The sequence below is a fragment of the Rattus norvegicus genome, chromosome 12 (assembly GCF_021556685.1).
Source record: "Rattus norvegicus strain SHRSP/BbbUtx chromosome 12, alternate assembly SHRSP_T2T, whole genome shotgun sequence".
NCBI classification, from domain to species: domain Eukaryota; kingdom Metazoa; phylum Chordata; class Mammalia; order Rodentia; family Muridae; genus Rattus; species Rattus norvegicus.
Genome location: NC_141545.1, coordinates 20,548,601 through 20,576,408, shown reverse-complemented (window position 1 = coordinate 20,576,408; position 27,808 = coordinate 20,548,601). Strand labels below are relative to the sequence as shown.

At 49.9% G+C, this 27,808-nt stretch overlaps 2 protein-coding genes across 6 annotated transcripts in view; one reads left to right on the top strand and one right to left on the bottom strand.

The window, feature by feature from the left end:
• Amz1 (archaelysin family metallopeptidase 1) overlaps window positions 1-6,237 on the top strand; it is a 37,476-nt gene extending 31,239 nt beyond the window's left edge. For 4 of the 5 annotated variants that reach the window (XM_087578268.1, XM_087578266.1, XM_087578269.1 and 1 more), the window contains exon 7: window positions 267-3,165. In XM_087578268.1, the coding sequence (XP_087434394.1) occupies window positions 267-824 (558 nt within the window). In that variant the 3' untranslated portion in view covers window positions 825-3,165. 5 annotated transcript variants of the gene reach the window in all.
• Window positions 6,238-6,499: 262 nt separating this feature from the next.
• The window catches only part of Gna12 (G protein subunit alpha 12), an 80,581-nt gene continuing 59,272 nt past the window's right edge, over window positions 6,500-27,808 (bottom strand). Inside the window, exons 3-4 of the mRNA NM_031034.2 lie at window positions 10,648-10,698; window positions 6,500-9,241 (exon numbers count right to left, since the gene is read on the bottom strand). Of these exons, the coding sequence (NP_112296.1) occupies window positions 8,672-9,241; window positions 10,648-10,698 (621 nt within the window). The 3' untranslated portion in view covers window positions 6,500-8,671. The remainder of the gene's footprint in view (window positions 9,242-10,647; window positions 10,699-27,808) is intronic.

Here is a 27,808-nt window from a genome sequence, read left to right as displayed (position 1 = left end):
TGCGTGTGTATATGTACACACACACACACACACAAACACACACTCAAAGTTCAGATTAACTGTAATCTTCATGTAATTTAACTCTTAGCAATAGCTGGGTTAACAGCTATCTTGCCAAGTACCTGTGAAAGGTGGGCTTCTGGGAGTTGGGAAGTCTAGCTGGGCTGCGACCTGGACTCCCATCCTTAGACCCACCTACTTCAAGAGCCCTCATGGCTCCAGCCCCATGCTCCCTCACTAACCCCAGCCTATGTTTCTTCCCACAGAGACTGCACACTTGGACTCGGGTGATGTTGGAGATGTGGTCTGGTCAAGAGGCCGGGGAGCCATCTGTGTCAGAGGACACCTTGCCTTTCAGTGCTGACTCAGGCATGGGCTGTGAGAGTGACACGGAGCCTGTCACCAGCCCGTCAGAGCCCGTCACCCCTGATGCGTGGAGTCATACGTTTCCTGATGGGCCTGAACCAGTGTCTGAGGAAGGACTGAGCTCCCTAGCGGCCTCGGAAGTGTTGCTGAAACTGGGGGGGCCTGTGGATGCCCTGGAGGAATACAGACAGTGGCTGGATGCGTGCATCCAGGCCCTGGAGAGGGAGGTGGCTGAAGAGGAGCTGGTCCAGGTGGATGCAGCCGTGGATGCCCTGGGTCGGTGGGAGATGTTCACAGGGCAGCTACCAGTGACCAAGCAATACATGCCCTGTGTCAAGGATAATGTGGGACTGCGCAGGGTCCTGGGGGACAAGTTCTCTTCCCTGAGGCGGCGACTGAGCTCTCGCAGACTTGCCAAGGCCAGTTCTTCCCAGTGCCACTGGGGGGCAGAGAATTAGCACAGCAAGATGGACCATCCAATGCCGAGAAATCAGTTCCTGGCACTTTTTTCCTGAGGATACTAGCCAACCAGTGACTGAGGGTACTCTGGTATCTGCAGGGTTAGAAACAAAGGTTCCCCAGAAGCTAAGGAAATGCTCCTTGGGTGCTTGACCACAGGGCCCCCATGTTGTGTGGCTTGCAGTTTTAACTGAGACGCAGGCAGGAGGTTACTACATGCTCACTTCTTCCTTGCAGGAGGGGGCCCTGGTCTGTCTCGTTCCTCTCAGCCAGAGCTCTGGGCCACCCTGCAGCATGGGTTATGTGGCTGTGTGTGTATTATTTGTATCTGTGTGTCTGTGCACATGAGTGCAGTTTCCTACGGAGGCCAGCAGAGGGCAGCAGACTCCTAGATATCATTACAGGAAGTTGCAAGCCACCTGATGGGGGTAATTCCAACCGAACTCAGGTCCTCTGCAAGTGCAGCACACACCTTTAATGTCTGAGCCATCTCTCCAGCGCCAACATTTCTGACCTGTGTCTCTCACACAGGGGTTCTTTTCTGTGGCTAGAATGCCTTTCTGCTCACCAGGGCTGGCACAGGTGCCTTTGAGAAGCTCCTCAAGAAATTTGTGCCCTGTGAGACTGGCAGAAGTGGGGGTGATGGGGTTGGCAGTGGAAGGCAAAGGTCACTTCTCCAACCCTGAGGCTGCTGCTGCCCAGCTCCTGCCACCAGTTAGGCCAGTGTGGTAGTGGTAGGGGCTCAGCTCTTTTCTCTTTGATGACTTTTTTTCTGTCTCCAGCTGTATAAACTCCTGACACAGCTGTGTTGTTTTGTTTTTGTGTTGTGTATTGTTGAAACTCTCTCTCTCACACATACACACACACACAGACACACACACACACGCACGCTGTTTTCCTGAAGTGACCCTCATTGTTCTCAACTATCCCAGCTGACCAGCAAGGCCAGGCTCACAGTCCTGAGGGAGGAGGAGGGTGGGCTCTTGACTCTCCATTGTGAACAGAGGCAGTAAGGGGAGTATGTGCATCTTGTAGTTGAATAGCTGTTCCCTTTTCATTACTGTGACAAAACACCTGAGCAAATCAACTTAAAAGAGGGAAGGGTTGTTTGGCTCACGGCTTCCGAGGTTTCACCTGTGGTGCTGGGTCCATGGCTTTTAGGCTGTGGGGAGGATGAGGTAGAACATCTCGGTGGGAACAGTGTCCATGAAGCAGAGACACTCACCTCACAGAGGCCATGAAGCAAAGTGTGAAGCGCCAGTGAAATGTCTCCCCTTTCTGGGAAGATTCCCACTGCTTCCCTCTGGCCAGGATGGGCCTCCTGGTTCTTATTGCTACCCCAACGCCTCCTTTTATTTTTTTAATTTTTGTTTTTTGTTTTGCACTAAGTTGTTAGTAGCCCACATTGGTCCCTTGTGTAGCTAGAGACGACCTTGGAGTTTGTCTGCTTAGCTTTACATTGTGGACTCTCCCGTGTCCCATGTTGCTAGGATACCCAGCACATGTTTCCTTACCCTTTCTGGCTTTATTGGCTGGGCAGCAGAGCCAGGACCATGGCTGTGGGTGCCCTGATGTCCAATGTCCCCTCTTCTACCCAGAGCCCAGACTCCTGTCACGGGGGAGGCAGGCCAGCATTTTGTTCCTATTTGTGACAGAAACTGTTGGGGACAGAAGATAGAGTTTCACCTCATGGCTGGGACAAGAGCAGGAAGGAGATGCTATTCTTTGAATACTGTCCCGGGTTGGGGATTTAGCTCAGTGGTAGAGAGCTTGCCTAGCAAGCGCAAGGCCCTGGGTTCGGTCCCCAGCTCCGAAAAAAAAAAAAAGAAAAAAGAATACTGTCCCTTGGGACCTTTGTGGATGGAAAGACCCTCCAAAGTGCTTAAAAACACAGACATGCAGTAGGGAGCTGGGGGTAGAGCTAAAGTCCAAACTTAGATCCTGCTGAGGTTGAAGGGTATGCTAGAACATTCCAGGGATGTGCCCATGTACAGGTCTGTGCACAGTGCCAAGGTGAGCCGTTCTGTGGATCCCACAGGCAGGGATAGCAAGGTTTTGGAGGGACAGGCAGCTGCGCCCAAGACTGTTGTTTTGAAAAGCAACACGTGTGTATGTGGTGTGTGTGTGCGTGTGTATCTGTGCGTGTGCCCACATGTATAGGCCCGAGGGCCACCTTAGATGTTGTTTGCTTTTTTTGTTTTGTTTTGATGAGACCAGGTCTCTCACATAGTCATAGTTCTCCCAGAACTCACTCTGCAGACCAGGCTGATCTCGAATTCCACCTTGAGATCCACCTGCCTTTGCCTCACCATTGTTGAAATTAAAAGGTATGTATCACCATGACTGGCTCATCTTGCCGTTTTAAAAATAATATTTTTTAAAACTTAAAAAATTTCTTCTGTGAGTACACCATCGCTGTCTTCAGACATACCAGAAGAGGGCATCCGATCTCATTTTAGATGGTTGAGTCACCATGTGCTGGGAATTGAACTCAGGACCTCTGGAAGAGCAGCCAGCTCTCTTAACTGCTGAGCCCCCGCGAATATATTTTTATTAGGTTTTTGAGGATGTTCATCTTGCTTTTTTGAGGGTCTCTCACTAGCCTGGAACTTGCCACGTAGGCTAGGCTGCCTGGCGAGCCTTTCCCTCCTTAGGGAGTTGCCCGTCTTCACCTCTCCAGAGCTGGGGTTACAGGCGCCTGCTACCATGTCTAGCATTCCCCCCCCCCCCCCCCAGGATGGGTTTCTCTGTGTAGCCCTGGCTGTCCTGGAAGTCACTCTGTAGACCAGGCTGGCTTTGAACTCACAGAGATCTGCCTGCCTCTGCCTCCCGAGTGCTGGGACTAAAGGCATGTGCTACCACCACCTGGGCAAGATTTATTGAGTTTGCTTTGCTATGTGCATCACAGGCGTGCCTGGTCTACGGATCCCCTGGAACTGGCGTTACACAGTTGTGAGCTGCCATGTAGGTGCTGGGAACTAAACCCGGCCCCCTAGGGGAACAACCAATGCTCTTAATCACTGAGCCCCTACACACAGCTTTTTTACTTGGGTTCTGGGATCAAACCAGGTCCCGAACACCTTTACTGGCTGAGATGGTACTGCCCTATCTTCTTGTTGGACATCTTGCTGGGCTTCCCATGAGCTGAGACCACAGCTGTCCCTCATATCCTGCTAAACTTCAAGTCTTTAAGTGCAAGGGGATGTGTTGTGTCTGCTCGCTCACTTCTCTTAGTAAAATCTTGGTGTTGTGAGTGAGATGCAGGCTAATGAAGTACACGTGTGTCATGGTGTGTGCATGGATTTCAGAAGAGAACTTCTGGAAGTTAGTTCACCCTGTGCGTTCTGGGGATTGAACTCAGGTTATCAGACTTATATGGCAAGCACTTTTGTTGGTTGGGCCATCTTGCTAACCCCACACCAGGCCCTGCCTTTGCTCACTGTGTTCTCTGAACTCTGCAGGGAAATAGGGAGAATAAAGGGCTGCACAGACGGCTAGGGACCCGCACCCTCACTCTTGGGCAGTCCCCAGTCAGCTCTGTTGAGGCTTCTGGAAGCTTCCACACACTCACGTGAAAACACATAGGTAGAACAAAACCAGGTCAATGAGAAGGCTCAGTGGGTAGAGGTGCTTTCTATGTGAACCTAATGACCTGAGTTTGATCCTCCAGACCCACGTAAATGTGGAAGAAAATCTATTTCAGAGTTGCCCTCTCACCTCCACACACATGCACACACAGGCAATAATAAAGTAATACTAACAAAACAAAGACCCCAGAGGAGTCAATCCATCTCAGCCTGACAGGGAACACGGCATGCTGGGTGGGGCTGACCCCACAGTGACCCCCAGACATTTCTTGGAAATTGCCTTTTAAAACAAGCCTCTTGACTTAAAGCTTGTTTTCATTCGCCTCCTACCCAAGAGGCTGAGCTCAAAAATAAACCTGAGTTATTTTGGGCTCCGGCCGGCGATGAGAGGTGATGCTGGGCAATGCTGTGCCGGGGAAGGGCTGCCAGCCACCGTCCCCTGGTCCTTTGCATCTCTTGCAGCAGATTCTAAAAGCTGGGTTCTTGGGCTGGGGGTATAGCTCGGTTGGCAGCATCAGGAGACTCTGAATAATCCCAGGTCAGGGAGATTGAGACAAGAGGAACAGCATAAGTTCAAAGTCATCCTCAGATGTCCAGTAACTGATAATTACAGGCCACTGAGGGATTCATGAGGCCCTGTGTACTCAAGCATGAGGACCCGAGTTCAAATCCTGAGGACCCACATAAAAATCCACACACGGTCAGTTCTTCCTGTAAGCTCAGTGCTGTGGATGGGGAGGGGAGACAGGAGGATTGTTGAGGTGTTCAACCCTATCTTCATTAGTAACCTTGTCTCCCAGTAGACTGCCCACGGGCCAACTTTATCTAGACAATCCCCTGAGGCTCTTCCCAAGTAACTAGATTCAGGCAGTTGACGGTTAAAACTCACCACCACACTAAGGACCAAATAAAAGGAGAAAGCCAGTTCCTGAGACCCTCAGTCCTGTGGCAGAGCTCCACAAAGACGGTGAATGGCTGGAATCATATTCATTAAAGGAATAAAGCAAATCCACTGCTGGTGAAAAGGTGGCAGGTAGGAACAACACCCTCTGCACACCAGCACCAGGGCTAGAAAAGGAAGCCCCTAACCGCCATGCTTCCTGGCATTGCTCACCCCTAACTGCCATGCTTCCCGGCATTGCTCACGGTGCTGCCTGGCAGAGGCTGGAGCCAGTATTTTCCCCCAACAAACCACATGGTGTGGCAAAAGCCTCCACTACCAGCAGTGCACATAGCACGTGGGCAGTCCTTGGTGGCTCTGTGAAACTCCTGTTATTTAGTGTGGGGTGCGTGTCTGTGTGCCTAAACAGAGGCCAGAGGATGGACGTAGCGTCCTGCTTGATCACTAACTCTGCCTATTCCTTGGTGGCGGGGTTTCTCACTAGGAGCTCCACTAGTGGCCAGCAGGCACTGGTGACTCCCTTGTCTGTCTTCCACAGTGCCAGGGTTACACAGGAGCATATATTATGCAACTGACATTTTCTGTGCATGCCAGGGATTTGAACTCGGGTTTTAATGTTTGTGCAGAAAGTGCTGTTGTTACCTGTGGAGCCTGTCCCTGTCCTGTTGTGTGTGTTTTTTGTTGAGATGGGGTCCCACCCATCCCAGGCTGGCTTTGAATACTCCTTCAGCCGCTAGCTCCCAAGGTGTAGGCCGCTGTGCTGGCTAAGGGTGCACTTCAATGTTTGTACCCCTCCCCACCCCCACATTCAGCTCATGTGATTTGGAGACGTTCACTGAAAGAAGGTATTTATGATGGCTCTCTGACCTGCCAGGCTCAGGTACATGGAATTAAAATTTGTAATTAACAGGGTGAATCTTCAAATGAAAAGGCTGTGCTTTGGGGATGGAAAACAAGAAGGTGAACGTTGGCTTTGAGTGGTAAACCTATGTTTCATATTAAGCAAAGGAAAACCAGGAACTCACTTGGACCAACATCTAGAGGTGTGAAGCTCACATCTTCAGGCCAGCCAGAGTGAGTGACGGGCTTTGGAGGAATCCTGTACAGAGGAGGGAGGAGCACTTTTCAGATGTCCCACCCCGCGCCTGTTCCTTAACATAGGCAGCCTAATAGGCAGGAGGCGGGCTGATTTTAGGACGTTTATTGTTACATTTATTTAATTTTTTTGCAGTAATAGATGAGGCACAAATACCTCCTGCCTCTCCAACACTGCAACAAAAAGGACAATAGTCAAGGGTAACAGTGAAATTAAAATTAAAAGTAAACCAAAGCCTAAGGCCTGGGAGAAAACCTGGCTACAATCTAGTGTAGAAACTTGTAAAGGACTCCAGCCTCGTCTTCCGACTGCACCACTTCACAGATCACAGGGTAGGGTCACAGAGTAGGGCGTCCTGACAGGACACAGCCAGGCTCAGCTCGCCAGGATGGGGGCCTCTGCCCATCCACCTGTGTTCTGCTCAGCTAGCTCAAGGTCACATCTTGCTACTCACATGCTGCCGGCTTTCAAAGCTACATCATCTGGTCAGGCTGTCAGAGGGACAGCGCTCTCCCTGGCAACCCCACACTCTCCTCGGTCACAGTGGCCCCCAGCAGCAGCTGGGAACAGGTTGTGTGTTTGGCGTCTCAGCACTGACAGATACATGGGGCACCTGGCAAGGGATGCTCACTGTGTGTGGACCTGAGACCCCCAAGGAGCCCTGAAAGGTTGCTGGTCCCTGGTACTAACCTGGCCTCATCCCCTCAGCTTGTGAAGACTCGGTGAAGCAGGCAGAACAGCCGCTCCCTCCCCAAAGGGAAGAGCCAGAGGCCAGCGAGCACTGACAGACTTGAGCACAGAGAGGGAGAACAGTGAGCAGGAGAGACTGACTGCTGTTTCCTAGATGGAGCGCTGCCATAACAAGGGCTCTAAGAAGCAGCCCCATCCTGTCTCCTGGCTTAGCATCTGCTCCAAGAATCCTATGTGTCTGGTGCCTGAAATGAGCCAAGACAAGGATGCAACAGGGATCAAGTGTCAGGAGTAGTTCAGTTGCAGACAGGGCCCTTGGATATGTTAGTGAACCAAAACAACACTCTGGGGAAGTTATAAGCCACACCCCCGCTCCCAGAAAGCAATCAGTGACAGAGGCAGGTCTGGAATGCAACGTATTGTAAAACAGTGACACCTGCCAAGGAGGCGAGGCTTAGCAGGTTGTGCTGATGTCCCCAGCCTTCTGCACCCTCATGGACCAGGGCTAGGAGGGTGCTGACTGACTTTATGTGCACAGCGACAGAATGCGGCCTGCCAGCCACTCTGAGAGCAGAGTGCACTGTGTGAAGGCAATGGTGAGGGCGGTGTGCAGACCCCAGGGCTTCTCCTAAAGGGCCAGTGGCTGGGGCCCGTCCAGCAGCCAAGACATGAAGACGCTCTACAGCTGCAGAGTGTCTTGGGCCCACTTTCAGAGCCCAGGACAGGGGATGCTACATGCCACAACTGTCAAGTAAGGCAAACTACAAGGCCACTTGGTTGTGTGTCTTTGCCATGGGCTGTGGAGGCTGGGGAAGTAGAGCACCACTGTGTGCACAGGCTGCCAGAGCTGCTTCAGAGGTCACCTTCCACACTGCGGCCGGCCCACTGGGCATGGAGACACGGTAAGTGGCTCCTGGGGCGGTGAGGCAGCTTCACAGCTCCCACCTTGTTCTCTAGTCGGGAGTGTGGACACCTGACTTGGCTTCTTTGCTGGCCCTGACGTGCCTCAGAGTGGGGACTCGGAGGGTATTGGCACAATTTTAAAGGCAGTGTGTTCACTTTGGGAGGTGGCACTGCGGCTGAGCCACTCTGAGCTTAGCAGCAGCGCATGCCCTCTACAGCCTACCGTGAGGCTAAGCTTCCGAGTTAGTGTGTCTCCGTGAGAACCTGCGAGTCAGAGGGAAGAGCTGTCTGTAAGGCCAGCTGGGGTTGTGTTTCTGTCATTAATGAGAGCATGTGTGTCTGTGCACACCTGAACCTTGGTTAAGTCGTGTCAGCAAGGAAGAGTTTCTGTAGGGAGGGAGAAAGCTGTGTTCCCAGGTTTTACAGATCAACACCAGAGCGATGGCGTGGATTCAGTAGTTTCAGTCCCCGATTCAGTAGCTATCACTGACACTCCCACGTCCTCTTGCCCGCAGCTCGCTGGTGTGGCTGACAGTCCAGCATTCTTGAGCCAGGTATTAGATGGTGTGGCTTCGAGATGCCCACTGCAGGTCCATGCAGGTGGCAGACACACCAGAGACATGTGGCCACAGGCCACGGAGGCCACGAGAGGACGGCAGAGGGGCTGTCTCACTGCAGCATGATATCTTTCAGGTTCTCCTGCAGGATGGTGTCCTTCACGGCATGAAACACGAAGCGGATGTTCTCGGTGTCTATGGCAGTGGTGAAGTGGTGGAACAGAGGCTTGCCGCGGTTCCTGCGCTTCCTGTCAAAGCACTGGACCAGGTAGCGCTGGACGTCCTCCAGCCGGTGCGGGTCGCCCTTGAAGTCTGGGAAGTGCTTCTTAATGCTCACCGACTTCACCTTCTCCACCAGCAGGTCCATCTTGTTGAGGAAGAGGATGATGGAGACGTTGAAGAAGAGCTTGTTGTTGACGATGGTCTCGAAGATGTTCATGGACTCCACCAGCCGGTTGGTGCGCCTATCCTCCATGAGGACCTGGTCATACTCGCTTGAGGACACCATGAACAGGATCGATGTGATCCCGTCGAAGCACTGGAACCACTTCTGGCGCTGCGACCTCTGGCCGCCCACATCCACCATCTTAAATGGGATTTTCTTTATCACGAAGTCATGCTCCACGATTCCCTTGGTGGCCTTTCTAGCCAACAGGATGTCTTGCTTACTGGGGAAGTAGTTCTGGAAAACATGAGGAAGGGAGACATTTGGGAAGGAAGGGAAACAGGGAGGGATGAGCACAGGAGGGCTGGCAGAAAGACAGGCAGCAGGGCAAAGACACAGGGACTTCTGCAAGAACATTTAACCAAAATCCATCCTCAACAAAGTAACAGGATCGAACACTTCGTTTCCTAAGGACTCCAGGCCCTCTGGCTCACCACAGAGCGAACGGCCAGAGCCTTCAGCTGGAAATGTAACATCTCATCTAGCCTTCTTCACTACAAGTAATTAAAAATCTTTTTCATTTGTTTCTACAACATAAATATCATTTAGTTTTCTAGCTTCCAGAGCAAGAGTGTTCTAAAACCTTTCCACTAATTTGGCTTGTGTAATGTGATCTACATGAAGTCCATGAGACAGTTAGAATGTTTGTCTTGGAAACTTTACTCTTTTGGTGCTGAAGATAAAACACAGAGCCTCCTGCATGCGCCACACTGAGCCCCACCCCAACGCCCCACAGGGGCATTCAAGGCAGGTGATCTTCCACGGAGCCACACCCAATGGCCCAACTGTGGCAATTCTTGACAAGGCTATAATCTGCATTTCGCAGGCCCAGGGATCAGTACATCTGTCCACTCATGTCGCAGGGGTAGAAGGTATCTGTTCACCACACCGTGAGGCGGGCACAGGGAAATCCAGGGTGAGACACTCAGTTAATAAGTCAAAAGGAGGAAAAACAGCAGGCAGGAAACAATCTGCAGACTGACAGACTTTGTGATGGTACTACCCAGTGATGACTGGGGCTCATCAGGATGTCAGTTCAAAACATTCCAAAACAACAACATCACCAAGGCAAAATCACCAGGTGATGGGGGAAGTCTCCGAACTGCCTGGGTGCTGGCGGGCACTGGGAGCTCTGCTAGTCTTTCAGGAGCACAATGGCGGTGCGACGGTGCTTTCTGTTCTGTCTGTCAGCCATGTGCACTCATCTTGTTTCTGTGTTTTACTGAGACAGGCCTCTCAGGCTGGCCTCTAGGCCGCCATCCTCCTGCATGGCCCTGCTGAAGAGACCTGACACTGAGGAGGCAGTGACAACAGAGGTGCTGCTGGCAGGCAGGTTGCCCGAGGACGATCACTGCTTCACCATCCTGTGGGCTTTGGCATATGCTGGAATTTTTCTACCACAAGTGACAGGAAAGCCTCCTTGGGCCCTAGCCCAGGTTCCTGTGTTTCTCATAGGGCAACTTCTTCCCTAAGCACAGGCGTGTAGAACTGAGCAGGGCTGTGGCAGATGGTACAATTCACAGGAACCATGTGACGAGCTGGCCCATGGTGCTGTTGGAACCCCTCATCTGCTTTGGTCTCCACATGAGGTTTTCTAACCCTGGATAGCGGACTGCAGTTGTGGGGAGAGGTGGGTTACTCACCAGCTGGCCAATCCGGTCTAAGTTATCCAGGAAGTACTTCACTGACTCACCCTGTGGGGAAGAAAAACAGTCATAGCTCAGGCTTGATGGAGGAAGCCAGAGTAATGGATGAAAGGATGGACTGGGGGAGAGAAGGGGCAGGGCTATTCTGCTGTGGGAACATAGAAAAGCAAAGTCTAAGCGGGCAGAGGCTGGCTGGGGGTCGGGGTGGTGGTGGTGGTGGTGGCTTTCTTGCTGACTCATCACCTAGGAAGAGGGACTGTCGATTGTGGGGTTCCCCACCAGGTTGGCCTACAGGCATTTCTTGATTAATGATTGATGTGTGCACTGGGCCCACTGTGGTGATGCCACCCACAGGAAGGTGGTCCTTTGGTTGTACAGAAAAGGTAGATGAGCAGACCAGGAGAAGCAAGGCAGCGGGCAGCGCTCCTCCATGGCCTCTGCCTCAGTTCCTGCCCTGCTGTCCCTCAGTGAGGGACTGTGATGTAAAGTGTAAGCCAGAAAAACCCTTTCCTTCCCCCAGCTGCTCTGGGTCACAGCAGTGGAAAGCACGATAGGACAGTACACGTGACTTTAGGAAATAACCCGGGAGTGGTGGTACACATCTGGGAAGCTGAGACAGGAGGATTACCACAAGTTCTGGGCCAACTTGGGCTACAGAGTGAATACCAACTGAGGTAGGGTTATAGAGTAACACTCTAGTTTGGAGAAACAAAACAACAACCAAGCAAAAATAACTCCCAAACACCGCAACTTAAAAAAAGAAAGAGAAAAAGAAAAGCGGTTGAGGCCGGAGCTGTGGCCTAGTTGTTGGAGTGTTTGTCCAGCGTGCAGGCCGAAGCCCTCAGAGCACAAATTGGCTGTGGTGTCCACACCTGTCGTCTTAGCACTTGGGAGGTGGATGCAGGAGGATCAGGAGTTCCTGGACATTCTCAGCTAAAGTGCCAGTGTGAGGCCAGTCTGCGATAAGACCCTGACTTAAAACAAGCAACCCCCGAACCCCATCATTCCCACAGCTCTAGCCCCAGATTTAAATTCTTCTTGTGCTTCCCTGCAGCTTCTGGTGTAAATGGTGGATACTGCCTCCAGGCCACACCAGCAGCAAGGGCTGGGGTGAGAAGTAAAACCCGGGCTGGGGCACAGTTCTGCTCTGACACACATGGCCCAAGAGCTTCAGGTGCTGTTTGCAGACACTAAGTAAGTCCTGAGGAGAGGGGACAGGAAAGATGGCAATCTGGCTTCTAGAAGCCTCTGTATGATTTGTGACACAGAATGAGGAGAATCTTTGGTGATGAGTCTTTCTGCTGAACACAAACTGAGTCACTAACGGCCAATGTCCATCCCAAGTGCATCGCTCATGGCCCTGCCCTCTAGGCATGCTGGGTAATTGAAAGCAGTGGCACTCACAGGGCCAGAGGAGAAAGGGTTCTAGGTCACTAATAACGGGAGCGACACGGAATGCTGAGTAAACAACATACAAAGCTTCCTTTAGAAATCAAAGGCTGGGCTGGCAAGATGGTTCAGTGGTGAGAGCACTTGCTGCCAAGGCTGACGACCTGAGTTTGTTGTCTGAATCCTGTGAAGGCAGAAACAGAATGGATTCCACAAAGTTGACCTCTGACCTCTACATGTATGCCACAGCATGCATGTGCCTATGTGCACCCACACGATACCTACAAATAAATGTAGTAACAAGAAGAGGACGAGGAAGAAAGTAAGCAAACCAAGACGAGAAAACAATTCCTCCACGAATCCCAGAGAGTAGCTCTCTGAATCACACAAGACCCTTTGTCTGATAGCTGACAGTGGCCCAGGTTCACTTGCTGCATTCACTTTGTACGTTCTCACAGAAGTGTACAAAGGTAAGGTCACACACACAACAAGATGGCACTGAAATAAAAATTTTTTTGTTTGATGCGTGTATGTTGTATATGCATGCCTGTGCCTGCCTGCCTGCCTGCCTCCCTCCCTCCCTCTCTTTGTGTGTGTATGTGTAGACCAAAAGACAGTCTGACACAGGGCCCCTCAGTGGTCTGGAGATCATCAACTAGGGTAACTGGCCAACGAACCCCAGAGTTCCTCCAGTCTTTGCCTATAGATGCTGGGATTACAAACATGTGCCACCATTCTTGGCTTCCTATGTGGGTTCTGGGGCTCAAACTCAGATCCAAATGCTTGTGAGGCAAATACACTGCCACCCCAGTCATCTCCCAAGTGGCACATTTTAGGTCTTCAAGAAGGATAGGCCACGACAGGGCACCCATTAGAGCTTGTGACTTTCTGACAAAAAGCTGAGAACAGGGACCATCAGCCTCTAAGTGTGGTCTACTTTTTGTTGTTTTAGTTTTAAAACCTTGAGATAGGTTCTTATGAACTAAAGATCCTCTTGCCTCAGCCTTCTCTGTGTGGAGACGGCAGAGGTACACACAAGAGCCAGCTCTTATTTGTCTGTGTCTCTGTCCTTTGCCCCAGATGGCCTAGAGGAAGAGGTGAACAGTCACTTCCTTCCTGCTGTGGGGGGAAGGTCATAGGGATGATTCAAGGGAGAGGATTTTGTTCCAGGGACAGCAGCATTGAAGTTTCCCTGCACCAGCCCCCACAATAAGCAGCAAAGGCAGCCCTGGTGGTTGGCAGCTCTGAGGTGGGAGAGGCACGTAAGGCCCAGAAACAAGCTCTCAGCTTTCCAGACAACCTGTGCTCCTCACAAAGCTGTCCCGCTCGCTTGGAAGGAAGAAGTTTCAAGAGACCGAGTGGGTCAGCCCCTGTGCTGACTTTCTCCTCTCCTGGTCCTGTCTCCTCCCTCAACACAAAGGCAGGAAGCTGCTGGATCATAGTGGCTCCACCATGTCATCCCAGCAGGCTGGGCAGGGGTGACAGCTCATAGCCTGGACCACTTCCTTTTGGTTCTACTCAGACAGTAGTGTAAGCAGAAGGAAGGAGGAGTCCTTGCATGGGGTGTAGGTGTGTGCCTGCATGTGTACATTCAGGCACAGGCTGAAAGATAGTCTTGGGTGTTGTCCTCAGGAACACTGTCCCCCTCCTCTGACCAGGGTGTCTCAATGGTCTGGAGCAGCGTGTGTTTTCAAGGCTGACTAGTGTTAGACATTTCCCAGTTGGCTAGCTTAGGTGGTGGCATCAGCAGAGGGAAAAGGCGTCTCTACTTAGTGCAGGAGTGACTCAGGGTTGGTGAGACTTCACAGTGGTGTGTGCACAGGGACTTTGGAGGCCACCATCAAGGGTGGTGGGTAATGAGGACGAGCTGAGAAAGGTCTCTACTGGCAGCTACAAAAAAACGGTGATGTCAATCACACCCTTGGATGAGACACAGATGGCCCCTGGACTGCTGCGGATATGAGAGCACTGTCCTGTCCCAACCCTCAGCTCCCACGTGCTACACTGCCTGTATGCTAGGCATCTGTGGCTTTCAGTTGCTTTACTGTGGCTGTTTGTTACCGAGCTCTAGAAAGGAGTATTTTACAGGTAAGAACTATGAGCTATAAAAGAACATGCCACGCTCCCTGTGTGCTCTCGGCCCAGCATTCCCTTGAGCCTCGGAGGTCTGTCCTGGTTACTGCATAAAGACACACATCCTTACCCCTTAAAGATTTATTTTTTTATTTTGTATATGAGTACATTGTAGCTGTCTTCAGAAACACCAGAAGGGGACATCAGATCCCATTAGAGATGATTGTGAGCCACCATGTGGTTGCTGGGATTTGAACTCAGGACCTCTGGAAGAGCAGTCGGTGCTCTTAACCACTGAGCCATCTCTCCAGCCCATCCTTACCCCTTAAAAACCCTTTAGAGATTCTTTTTTTGTTGTGGTTTTGTTGAGACAGGGTCTTACCATATAGCTCTGACTTCTGGAATTCACTAGGTAGACCAGGCTGACCTTGAATTCAGAGGTCTATTTGCCTCTGCCTCCTGAAGGCTGGATTAAAGGTGTGTGTCACAATGTCTGGCTTTCTTTTAGGTTTTTTTTAAAAAAAAAGTTTATTTACAGGGTTGGGGATTAAGCTCAGTGGTAGGCCCTGGGTTCGGTCCTCAGCTCTGAAAAAAAAATTTGTGTGTGTGTGTGTGTGTGTGTGTGTGTGAGAGAGAGAGAGAGAGAGAGAGAGAGAGAGAGAGAGAGAGAGAAACACACACACACACACACTCACACACAGAGAAGTGGGGGGAAGGAGGGAGGGACAGAAAGAGGGAGGACAACTTGCAGGAGTTGGCTCCATGGGCTGACTTGCGCCTTTACCTACTGAGCCATTTCATCAGCTTAATGTGTACTTTTCAAGGCTGACTCTGCTAGACACTTCCCCTTTCGTAGTTTAGTGACCCCTTGACTGTCCACTGTCTATTACCTGTGTAGATCTCCCCCAGCCCAGCGCTAACACCCACTGGCACAGCTCCTAATAAACAACCAGCAAACCCTACCTATCACCTGCTGAAGTCCTAGCCTTGAAACTGGGTGAGTCAGCGCCTGGTTCTTCAGCTCCTTCTGGAAAGCCCCTGCATTTTTACCCCATTCCCAAATAAAGCAAAGCCTTGCAAACAAAAACACTCAGTAGTTTGAACTTCCAATAATCTTGTGTTAAGACATGAAAACCTGGAGCTGGGCAGTGATGAATCACACTCCCAGCACTCCGGAGGCAGAGGCAGGCAGATCTCTGAGTTTGAGGCCAGCCTGGTCTACAGAGTGAGTTCCAGGATAGCCAGGGATACACAGAGACCCTGATTCAAACAAACAAACACAAAAGGAAATAGTGTAAGCTCCCGGCTGGGGGTTGGACCTAGAGCCTCACATGGGAACATGAGTGGTAGGCAAGGATCTAGCACTAAGCCTCAGCCCCAGCCAGTCTTCATTTTGAGACAGGCACCAGGCAAATTGCCCAGGCTAGCCTTGATCTTGCAAAGATCCTGTCTCAGCTACCAGAGTAGCTGGGATGACAGGCCTGTGCTACCAGACTTAGCTCCGAGAACATTTTCAAAGCCAATAATATACACACATATGTATATACACACACACATATGTATATAATATAGATAATGTTTCTCTCTCATCCACATCCACACCTATGTAAATAAACTTTCAAAATGTTTTTAAAAGAAAGCCAGGCACTGTGACCACACCTTTAATCCCAGCCTTCAGGAGGCAGAGGCAAATAGATCTCTGAATTCAAGGTCAGCCTCCCATCTATCTATCTATCTATCTATCTATCTATCTATCTATCTATCTATCTATCTATCTATCTATCTATCTATCTATCTATCTATCCCCCCACCCGCCCACCGACCGTGGTCGTCAGTGCAATAGCATCCCGACACTCCTCCTAAGTGGGAGATGAAGAGCATGCAGTGGCTGGTTTGTCATTGGTGAAAAGGTCACTTTGACCCTGAGGAAGTCTCAGAGGCTGCTTGAAGAGGCTGGTTCAGGGGGCCCAGTGTGAAAGTGACTACCATCCACTCAGTGAACATCACATAATGCATCTCAAAAAAGTTGACTGACAAGTCAGGGTAATAATTTCTTTTTTGGGAAGGGTGGTGGTGACAGGCTGGTCCCAAACTCACAAAAACAGTAGCATCCCCACCCCACTCCTCTGTCTTCTTCAGGGTCACATGTAGCCCAGGGTGGCCTCCAATTCACAGATGCTGGGATTATAAGCATGTGCCACCATGTATTTACAAGTGCCTTACAAATATTTATACACATAAAAAGTTAAGACACAACAGTAGTTATAAAAACGAGTAGATGAGCCAGTATGGTGGCACACATCTACAATGCCAGCTGTTGGAAAGACTGAGACAGGGGCATCCCAACCCAGCCTGGGACACACAGCTGCAAAGATAGCCATAAGCCAAACCGAGCCTCCCTAACACAGATACCCTGCTTCCAGCCAAGGGCCTCGGCTAACAACCTGCTGCAACAGGAGAGGGGGTGTCACTGCCTTCCAACCACAGACACCAAAATAAGCTGCAGGTTAGGGCCGGCCCAGGTGCAGCTCTGTGTTTCTGCAGTTTGCCAGCTAGCAATATCTAGGTGACAAAACACAAGAAAGATAAAGGAACAAGTGCTCCAAACTCAGGACAGTGGCTCTGCTGGCTGGAGGTTGTGGTATTTATGGGTTTACTCTAAGTTTTCACTAGTATTTTTAATATCAGTTATGGTACAGGACTACTTGCCCAGGATGTGAGAAGTATTTATACATTCCATTATTTTTAGCTTATTTTATTATTATTGTTGTTGTGTGCTCATGCATATGCAAGTATGTGAATGCTAGATGAGTTGGTTCTCTCTCCTGTGAATTCTAGGGATCAAACTCAGATCACGCACCTTGCAGGGCAAGCTCCTTTAACCCACGTAGTCAGCTCTCCAGCCCCTATGCTAACCTTTTAATATTAGGTCGACTTACTTTCCCAGAACAAGCTCAGCTTGATCATGACTCTGGATGTGTGCACAGACACTGTGCACTGGATGTGTGGCCTACACTGTGTGGAGGCCAGCGGTCAACTTTGGCTATCTTCTATTGTGTCTGACCTTACTTTTTCCTCTTCTTTCTTCTTTTTTTAAGACAGAGTCTCACTGAACCTAGCGCTCAGCAGTTGGCCCTGCCTACTCTAACAGATCTGTTGTTCATCCTGCCAGCGCTGGCTTCTCAACTCAGGTCTCCACACCTGTGCAGCAAGTACTTTAGCCACCAAGTCACCTCCCCAACCCCTATTCTCATTAGACCTTTTTAACAAAGGGTTCTGCTACATAGCCCAGGTTGGCCTGGGTCTTGTGATCCTCCTCCCTCAACTTCCTGAGTGTATGTACCACCATGCTTAGTTGAGGCTGTGTTTACCAAAAGCAGACATCTCCAGTCTACTGGGACGAGTTTTTAGTCTCACTACGCCATTCCTTTGCTCCTGAACCTGAGAGGGTCCAAACGCTCTGAGCTGCCCTGCAACATGGAGGATGTGATCTGGCTTTCGACTGGTTCCAGGGTAAAGCAGAGTGATCGATCCCAGTGGGCAGTGGTGGAGAGCTACAGATACCCTCCAGCATCCATCCACTCATCGCTGGTGCTACCTCCTTCTGCACATGATGTGAAGACATCTCTGATGAGCCCCGTGGAGGTGCAGTCACAAGCACACCCTAAACCAGGACAGTCTGCTTGTCCTCTGTCCTGAGTCTCCCTAGGCTCCTCCCCTAGGTTCACCCTCTCTTCTTTCCCCAGGCAGGTTGTGTGGAAAGCCTAGTTTTTCCCTCAGGGTTCAGCTGGTTCAGCTCTGCTCACTGCTGATGGGCAGCCTGGGTTCCCTCAGAACACAGTGCTCTCCTGTGGAGCCTTCCCACTCCAGCACACTCTGGCCTGGATCTCAAGGGTCTCGAGTCCTCTGCAGATACCCTGTTGCTGCAGGCCCCATGACAGCCTGGCTCTGCTGCCTCTCCAGTTCTCAGTTTCTCCCCTGCTCCCTTTGCTGACTCCAGGCTGACAGGGATGGACCTTTATTTAGGGGTGGCTGCTGGGAGGGTAGGATTTGTGACATTGTAGAAGGAAAGCAGGAAAATCCTATGCAAGTTTCCTCCTTTTATCTGATGTTACTGAGGTCCAGAGGAAGAGAAAGCTAAGAGAGGCATGCTTCCGGCAGGCCAGCCAAGACCACTGCCATCTAGTCTAGTCAATTTATCAGCTGACATTAATTTATCAGGCAGCCCACATTACAAATGACGTCTTTATTATGTGTAAGAGTATTTTGCCTGCCTGTATGTATGAGCTCTGTGTATGTGCTTGGTGCCTGTGGAGGCCAGAAGAGGTGCCAGATCCTCTGGAACTGGACTTACGGATGGTGGTAAGCTGTCTTGTAGGTGCTGGTCATTAACCCTGACTTCTGCAGGAGCAGGAAGTGTGCAAGCATACCTGCAAACCACTCTCTCAGCTTAAAGCTCCAACTAAATGTTATTTGGTTTACAACTTTTGGCTACTTTTTTTTTTTTTTTTTTTTTGGTTCTTTTTTTTTTTTTCGGAGCTGGGGATCGAACCCAGGGCCTTGCGCTTCCTAGGCAAGCGCTCTACCACTGAGCTAAATCCCCAACCCCATTTGGCTACTTTTTTTAAAAAAAAATTATTTATTTACAGAGTCACATGTGCCCCAGCTTACCTCAAACTTGCTTTGAAGCCTAAGGTGACCTTGAACTTCTGATGCCACACATGAGGCCATCAGATGTCCTGCTTTACCATTCTCTGCCTCATTCTTTTAGGACAGGGTCTCCTACTGAGCCGGAAGCTAGGCTGGCAGCCAACAAGCCCCAGCAGTCTGCCTGTCTCGGCCTCGGCAGTGCTGGGGTTCCAGGTGTGTGTACAGGACACCTGGCTTTGCGTATGGCTTCCAGGGATTTGAACCCAGTTTGTCATGCTCGCACAGCAAGTGCTTTTATCAGCTGCGCCATCTCCTCAGCTCTTCGTTTTCTTTTTTTAAAAGATTTATTTATTAAATACACTGTAGCTGTCTTCAGATACACCAGAAAAGAGCATCAGATCTCATTACAGATGGTTGTGAGCCACCATGTGGTTGCTGGGATTTGAACTCAGGACCTCTGGAAGAGCATTCAGTGCTTTTTTAACTGCTGAGCCATCTCTCCAGCCCTTGTTTTTGTTTTAAGTTCAACAACAGGCATTTGCTACTGGAGTGGGCTACTGGCAAAAAAAAAAAAAAAAACAAAAAAACCGCAATGCTGCTAAAATTAAAAGCAAAAGCTCCTCAGGAGGCTGAGGTAGGAGGAATGCATGAACTAGTCTGGGCCAGCAACAATCCAAACACACAACTGAAAAACTGGGGCTGCTAACACAAGTGGGGGCAACAGGTCTGAGGTCATAGCACCAGGGAGACTGAGGCAGGAGAATCAAGAGTGCAAGACTACCCTGAGCCACATAAGTCAGTGGTAGAATATTTGTCTAGCATGCCAAGCCCTGGACTTTATCCCCTAGTACTGTACCGTTCTATACCACACCACACACACACTACACACACACACTACACACACACACACACACACACACACACACACCACACATACACACCACATACACACACACACCATACACATACACACCACACATACACACAATACACACACTACACTCATATATACACACACACCACACACATACACATACCACACACACCACACACATCACACACATCACACACACACCACACACACACCTACCACACACACACTGGGGAGACTGCACACACTAGACACTTTTTCTTGCTTAATCTAAACATGGTTCAGTGAACTCTCCTATTTCTCTCAGTTGAAGAAACCAAAGATTAGATGTTAACTCAGCCATGGTCAAAAAGCTAGTTAAGGGTGAGGAGACGGCTCAGTTGGGAGTTTTCTACTCTAGTGTGTGTGTGTGTGTGTGTGTGTGTGTGTGTGTGTGTGTGTGTGTGTGAGAGAGAGAGAGAGAGAGAGAGAGAGGACAGACAGACAGACAGACAGACAGGCAGGCAGGCACGCACGCGCACACACACACACACACACACACACACACACACACACACAAACCTTGTCTCAAAAGCTAAGATGGTAAGTGAGAAAATAAAATACTCAATGTCAACATTCTGGCTGCTACATATATGTCTACATACATGCACAAATATATTCTGTAACACACATACACATACACATACACACACACCGGTGCCTGAACACTTCGACTCACTATGGCCTGAGAGAATAGAATGTGGACTACTAAAGGTCACTGAGCAGGCTGCCGGCAAAGTTAAGTGCAACTGTGTCTCCCCCAGACTATACTAGGCCATCTAAATAAGGGGAGCAGCTCCTCTGAGAACAGGGCACAGAGCTGAAAGACAATGAGGGGCCAGGCATATGAAGTCCCTCCTATTTGGTGGTGGAGGCCTGCCAAAGGGAAGGGGTCACAGCATCTTCCTGCTGGATATGACAAGACCTTGACCTCCCCCACTCCAGGCTGAACAAAAGGGAAAGAAAAAGGCTCAAAGCAGCTTGGGCTTGCCAGACACTGAGTCATCCCTGATGTGGGGCTGTGGGCTCTCTGAGGCAAGGAGAGGCAAGCTCTGCCATGCAGCCCAGGCCTGTGGCTGCCAGGAGGCCAGGCTGAGAGCAGGGAGGCCCAGGCTCCCCGTAGGCCTGTCCAGGCCTCCTGCTCCTCATAAAGAGCCCTTGTGCTGTCTCTCTTGCCTGATGCTCTGGCTCCTGGGCCTGTGGCCCTAGGACCACTGACTCAGCAAGCCATCCCTTCACTAGCATTCTCAACTTGGACTTGGACAAGGGGCTGAGATCTCCTTCCTGGCGTCTGACCAGAGATAACAAACAGAAGTTGCCTTTTCCTCTCTTCTCAGAGGTTCTCACTTCTTGAATGTTCTGTTGTTGAGAGGTTATTGGGATTTTATGAGACCCTGTCCCAAAACACACACACACACACACACACACGCACACACGCACGCACGCACGCACGCACGCACGCACGCACGCACACACACTGGTGTGCACAGTGGTGTAAATAGCAGAGTTGCTGTTCCCATGTCCCTCTTGAGATGTAGACACAGAATGACCTCATCTGACCATGAACAGCAGCACACAGTTGCCAACTTGCCAGTGTGACAGCTTCACATGGCAGATGCTCAGCTCCAGCACAAGTGGCCCTCTGAGGGATGCTCCCCTTGTTTGGCTGCCGATGAGTCAGGCCTTGTCTGACATAGTAAACTCCCTTCATCCACTTCTGCTACTGTTTGAGGCTAACACTGTGACACACCTGCCACTCACAGACCAGATCCATGTGTGCCAGGAGCGTTCTGATACCAAGAGGTCCAGGGTCTAAGGCTGGCTCAAAGCAGAAGAGGAGGAAGAGGAGAAGGGGCAGAGGGGGAGGAGGAAGAGGAGAAGGGGCAGAGGGGAAGGAGGAAGAAGAGAAGGGGCAGAGGGGAAGGAGGAAGAGGAGGAGGAGGGGAAGAAGAGGAGGAGGGGGAAAGAGGAAGAGGAAGAAGAAGAGGAGGAGGAAGAGGAAGAGGAGGAAGGGGAGAGGGGGAGGAGGAAGAGGAAGAAGAGGAGGAAGAAGAAGAGGAGGAAGGGAAGAGGAGGAAGGGGAGAGGGGGAGGAGGAAGAGGAAGAAGAGGAGGAAGAAGAAGAGGAGGAGGGGAAGAGGAGGAAGAAAGCAGTAGCAGCAGCAGGTGGCTGAGGCAAGAGGACCTTAAGGGTTGGGGATTTAGCTCAGTGGTAGAGCGCTTGCCTAGCAAGTGCAAGGCCCTGGGTTCGGTCCTCAGCTCCGAAAAAAAAAGAAAAAAGAAAAAAAAAAAAAAAGAGGACCTTAAACTCAAAGCCAGCCTGGGTTACATAGCAAGCCCCTGCCTCAAAATACAAAGCAAACTGAGGGCTAGGATGGAGCTCATGCCCAGCATGGATGAGGTCTGGATTTGCCTCCTAGCACCACCCTCCCACAAAAGAAACAATTAAAGTTCTGCTCCTTTGTCACCAGCAGACAGATTCTACACAGATCCCCGTGGAGGGAGTGCATAGGCCCAGGCAGGAAGGACTCAATGAAAGAATGAATGAACGAATGAAACTAACTAACTCGCCAACCAACCAGAGTGCAAACTGTAGCTAACGTTTAAGTTTCCTGATCATCCCCGCCGTTCTCCTTTATAGATGTGAAGTAAACACCCCACCTAGCCTTTGCCTTCTAGAACTGGTGTCAGACCAGGAGTGGTGGTATACATGTGTAATCCCAGCACTTGGGGGGATGGGGCAGGGAGATCCTGAGTTGGAGGCTGGCCTGAGTGATGTAGGGACAAGTCTGTCTCAAACCAAACTGAACCAATGTGCCAGCTATTCAAGAATGGAGACTTAGGGCTCCTCTGATGGCAGTGCCACTAAGAGAGATCATCACAGAACAGTCTGGAATGCTCAGAAACCAATGCCAGGCCACCTTGGGGTACCTCCTTGGAGCAACATTAGGTGTTTACGCAGGAATAGCGCCAGGTGAAGTGTCATCTTCCCATAGCCTGAGCAGCAGGGACTTTTTGGACAAAGAGGACATTTGAGAAGTGTCAATGACTTGTCTCTCAAAGCAACATGTTTTCCACATTTTGGAGAATTTAACTTGATATTTTTTAAAAAAATGTCAAAGGTTGGTAAATAGAAGTACAACACAGAGTTTGGCTTCTTGAGGCTGGCTGGGGAGGATACAATTTTATCACATTCTACCCTATAGTCAGCGAGTTCCCTTCTAGAAGGGAATGTTCACTGAGAAATTGGAATGTGGGATTTGGGGCTAGAACACTTGCTGCTCATCCAGAGGACCAGAGTTTGGTTGCCAGTGCCCACATCAGATGACCCACAACTGCCTGTAACTCTAGCCCCAGGGAATCTAACACTCTTTCTGGCCTCTGAGGACAGCCATAAGCAAGTGTGCATGCTAATGTGCATGCACATATGCACATGTGTAAACACACACACACACACACAGACACAGACATACACACACACAGACACACAGACACAGACACAGACACAGACACAGACACAGACACACACACACACACACACACACACACACACACACACACACTCTCTCTCTCTCTCTCTCTTTGAAACAAGTAGTTTCCAGGTTCAGAGTCTGTAATAGCAAGGATAGAAAGGGGGGGGGGGGGCACACGGCAGGCTTATTTGCTGTTCACTATTCGCTGCTCTCCAAATGTGTACCTAGAAAGACAAACTCCCCAGGGAATGATCCCACTAGAACAATTAGCAGTTACCATTACCAAGGGACCCCAGTTCTCACAGAACAAGATAATGCCAGGAGAAACCACAGCCTAAAAGAATCAAGCCCAGCCACTAGGAAGGCTGAGACAGGGAGATCTCAAGTTCATGGCCAGCTTGGACATCTGAGTGAGACTGCTCCAAAACACAAAGTGAGAAGAGGGCTGGGATGGAACTCTGTGGTATCTCTGCCCAGCATGCACAAAGACCCAGGTCCAAGCTCCAGTAAGAAAAAGATTGGAACATAGCTGTTCATAGCAGCACTGTCCTTAGAAAATACTGTTCATCCATACAACGCAATACAGCAGGAAGAGTGCATGGCATCCTGGTATTGGACGCATGGATAACTTGAGAGAATCTGAAACATGCTAACATTAAGTCAAAGCAGTCATCTATGGGCCAGCTGGGGGGATGGGTCAGCAGGGAGTGTCCTCAGAACTCACAGAAAAACCAGGGCACGGAAGTGAGAGTCTGAAATACTAGCACTGGGTGTAGTGGTGGTTAATAGTCAGTCAATCTACCAACTGGTGAGCTCCAGGTTGAGTGAGAGACCCTGTCTCAGGAACAGAGAGAGCTGGAGTTGACTCAGCTGTTCAGAGCACTGGCAGCTCTTGCAGAGGACTCAGGGTTCATTCTTAGCATCTATGTGGTACCTCACAACCCTCTCTGTAACTCCAGTTCCTGGGGGATCCAATGATTTCTTCTAGCATCTTTTGGGTACCAGGCATACACATGGCGCACAGATACACATGAGAGCAAAACACCCCCACACAAAAAAATAAATAAAATGAAAAATACTTAAAAAATAAGACAGAGAAATCATATGTGGTGACACATCCCTTCAATGTCAGCACCAAGTGCATCTCTGTGAGTTCAAGGACAGCCTGGTCTACTTAGTGAGTTCCTGACCAACCAGGGCTACATGAGATTGTCTCAAAACAATACAAAGCAAAGAAGAACCACAGAGGACAGTGACATTAACCTCTGGCCTCCATATGTACATGTACTGTGAGTCCACCCCCTCCCCCCACGACAGTACATTAAAACAACAAAAGAAGCCAGCTATTGTATGTCTGCATTTACAGGAAACACCCAGGGAGTCTCAGGCAGAGGATGGCTGAGGAAATGTCTGGGCTGGGAGCTGGGGCCAGTGTGCATGGGCGGGATGGATCTTACTGGTGTGATGGAAATGTTTTAAAAATGGTTTTAGGGTGATGTTTGCACAACTTGGGGAAATTTACTGAAAAGTCCTTGAATTATACACTTCTAAAAAGCTGAAGAAAAAGAACAAAGTTTCCACAAAGCCAGCTTATTTACTTAAGACAGCCCCTGCCCTGCTTGCAGGAGGATTAATCATCTCCGTTTAATAATCCTGAGTAGCTCAGCTTGGGGTCAGGGCTCAGATCTACTTCAGAGCCTCAGCTTGCAGGGCAAGAACGCTCCAATTATGCAGCCTGTTACAGGCTGTGTGCATCTTTATTAAACCACAGCTATCTGACAAAATAGCAGCAGGAAGTTAAACAGACCCCGCATGTCAATTAAAAGGAAACTGGGTAAGAGCCCTAAATGGGACTACAAGTTGCAGCAAGTTCCCTTCAAAGGTCCTTCCCTCTGTGGGCTTCTGGGAAGGAAGGTGGGGGAAAGCTGCAGCCTGTGCTGCTGGACTGGGGGATTCCTAAAGTGGATCCCCATTTCCTTGAGGCAGTGAGGAAATGAAGCCTGTTCCATAGAGAACCGGCATCTTCTGTAAGAGCAGCGGGCCCTTTAAACCACCAAGCCATCTCCCCAGCTCCATAGAGTTCTTTCTCATGTAAGATACAATCCTTTCCTAGATGAAGATAGGGCCAGATATGGCTCAGCCTGTATTCCCAGCACTCACTGGTTCAGCCAAAAAAAAAAAAACAAAAAAAAACCCAAAAAAACAAAAAAACAAAAACAAAACCAAAAAACCAAAAACCAAAACAAAACAAAACACCAGGGTTCAAGACCAGCCTGGGCTGTGGAGCGTGAGAGTCTCTGAGACAAAATAAAGAGGTGGGTGGATGGGAGGGAGGGAAAAGAGCAATGTTTTTAACATGTCTCACAAGAAAGGGGAACTGAATAGAATTATTACAACTTTGTTGCCTGTTAGAAGTTTGTCAAGAGCTTAACTCATCCTTACAGCTCTAAGGTGCTAGGGTGCAAGGGTTAGAAAACACCACCAAGAAAACATGACAAGGGAAAGAAGGGAGAGAAGGGGAAAGGGGCAGGGAGAAAGGAGAGTGGGGCCCAGACAGCTCTTGTATAGGAGTTCTCAGAACAGCTCTTGCAGCTCTTCCCTAGGCCTGACACTAGCTCAAAATAAAAAGCCCTCACAAACAACAAAACCCCCAAACCAAAACAAACAAGCAAGCAAGCCAACCCTAGGAAATGACAATAGAGACATTGTGACTTCATGAACATCAGCATCAGAACAACCAAAAAACACTGGACAGTGCTTCCAAGCAAGAGTCACCTAAGAGCTCCTAAACCTGAGAAGGAGAAAGTGGGGAACACCCAGGGACTGTGCCTTCAGAGTGGCTTTCCCATCCAACCTCCGGCCACCATCTCTGCCCACTCTAGGAGCCCAGGTACCCAGGGCTCCCTCCCCGGCCAGCAGGACCTTGTCAACAAGGTCACTAGCACCTTCCAACTGAGGGACAGACGAGCAGCTGACTGTTGGTCACAGACCTAGCCCTGCCATGAAGACAACTGGAGGATGACTACAACTTTTCCTCTAAGGAGGCTGGCCTGCCTTTCTAGCAGGCTCCTCAAGGCTTCGGCACTGCTCTCTCCCAGAAGAGCGTAGGCTCTCAGGACACTGCTAACCCTCATGCCAGCTGAGATGCTGAGTGGAGCTTACTGGCTCAAGAGCATGGCTTCCACACCATTCCAATAGCACTTTTTACAATTCGCTGTGTTTGGGCGAGCGTTAACTTCATGCTCAGTTGGTTACATGGCAGCAGAGTTTTGCCATGTCTCTGTGCCACAGCTTGGGGAATTCAGTGACTGCCAGCTAGCCTGGTCCATGTGTTGGGTTTCACTTGAGTGTGCTTGGGGTTTTCTCAGGCTCTGAGCAAGCCCAGGCTGTTCAGAGGGCAGCCTGGGGGCCTCTTCCCTTCTTCCCAGCATGCACCAGTAGGTCCTGTAGAGATAGACCACAGCTGGACTGGCCTCGACCCTCTCCACTTAGTTGATGACATCTTTGGAGACTTAGGAAGCATTAATGTGCTAAATGCCCAATCAGGCTGGGTACACAGTGCGGAGGTAGGTGGACTGGAAAGCAATAGTCTACTGTATCATGAAGCAAATGAAGATCTTTCCTTAAAAGAAAAGCATTTGGATCCCAGAAACTCAACTGACTCTCTCAGACCATAGCTTCTGACATCTATAACCATTTGTGTACAAGCTTAAGGAAAAAAAAAAAGCCCCCCCCCCCCATCTCAGTACAAGATCTGCCAAATGTCTGAGTGGTCAGGGAATAATGGGTGCTCTGTGAACATGACACCCCTCTTCTGACTCAAACATCCAATTATAGGTGATGATCAGAAGAACATGCAGAGAAACCTGTGCCTGGTGTTCTTGAAGGTAGAGGGACCATGGAGGACTTGGTCAGTGTTCTTGGACTTTCCTGCCAAAGCACATGGGAAGGGATGGGACTGGTGAACCAGACTATTCACACCATAGGGCAGAACCTGAGGTGCAGAGCGCAGTAGCTGCCACATGCAAACTGAGTTTTTAATAAAAAATTTCCCTGTATTTTTATTTTATATGCATGGGTATTTTGCCTGTATGTTTATCTGTGTACCACATGTGTGCCAGGTGCCCACTGAGGCCAGAAGCAGGCGTTAGCTCTCCTGGGACTGGCGTTCTGGCTGAGTGCTGGGAATTGAACCAGGGTCTTCTGGAATAGCACCTGAACCATCTCTCTAGCCTGTCGTTTAGCTTTCTTTTCTTCCTTTTTTTTTTTTTTTCAGAGCTGGGGACCAAACCCAGGGCCTTGCGCTTGCTAGACAAGCGCTCTACCACTGAGCTAAATCCCCAACCCCGTCGTTTAGCTTTCTAAACATGTAAAACAAGTCCCCTTCTAATCGGTTTCTTGGGTGTCTAAGTTTATTCTAATAGACATGCCCGTTGGGAAGCAGCTTTGCTACTAGACATCATCTTTCTCTGTAGCTCAAGATCTACTTGAGCTCAAACTTGCAATCCTCCTAACCTTGGCCTCTTGAGTGCTGGGATTAGAGACATGCATGGTAGAACAGTCTTCTTGAGCTGCCTTGGGAGACAGAAATTTAAGTGATGGGACCTGAAGACATTTTGGATAAAGATTATCAGTAAGGAGCAATAGAGGTGGAGTTAGATGTG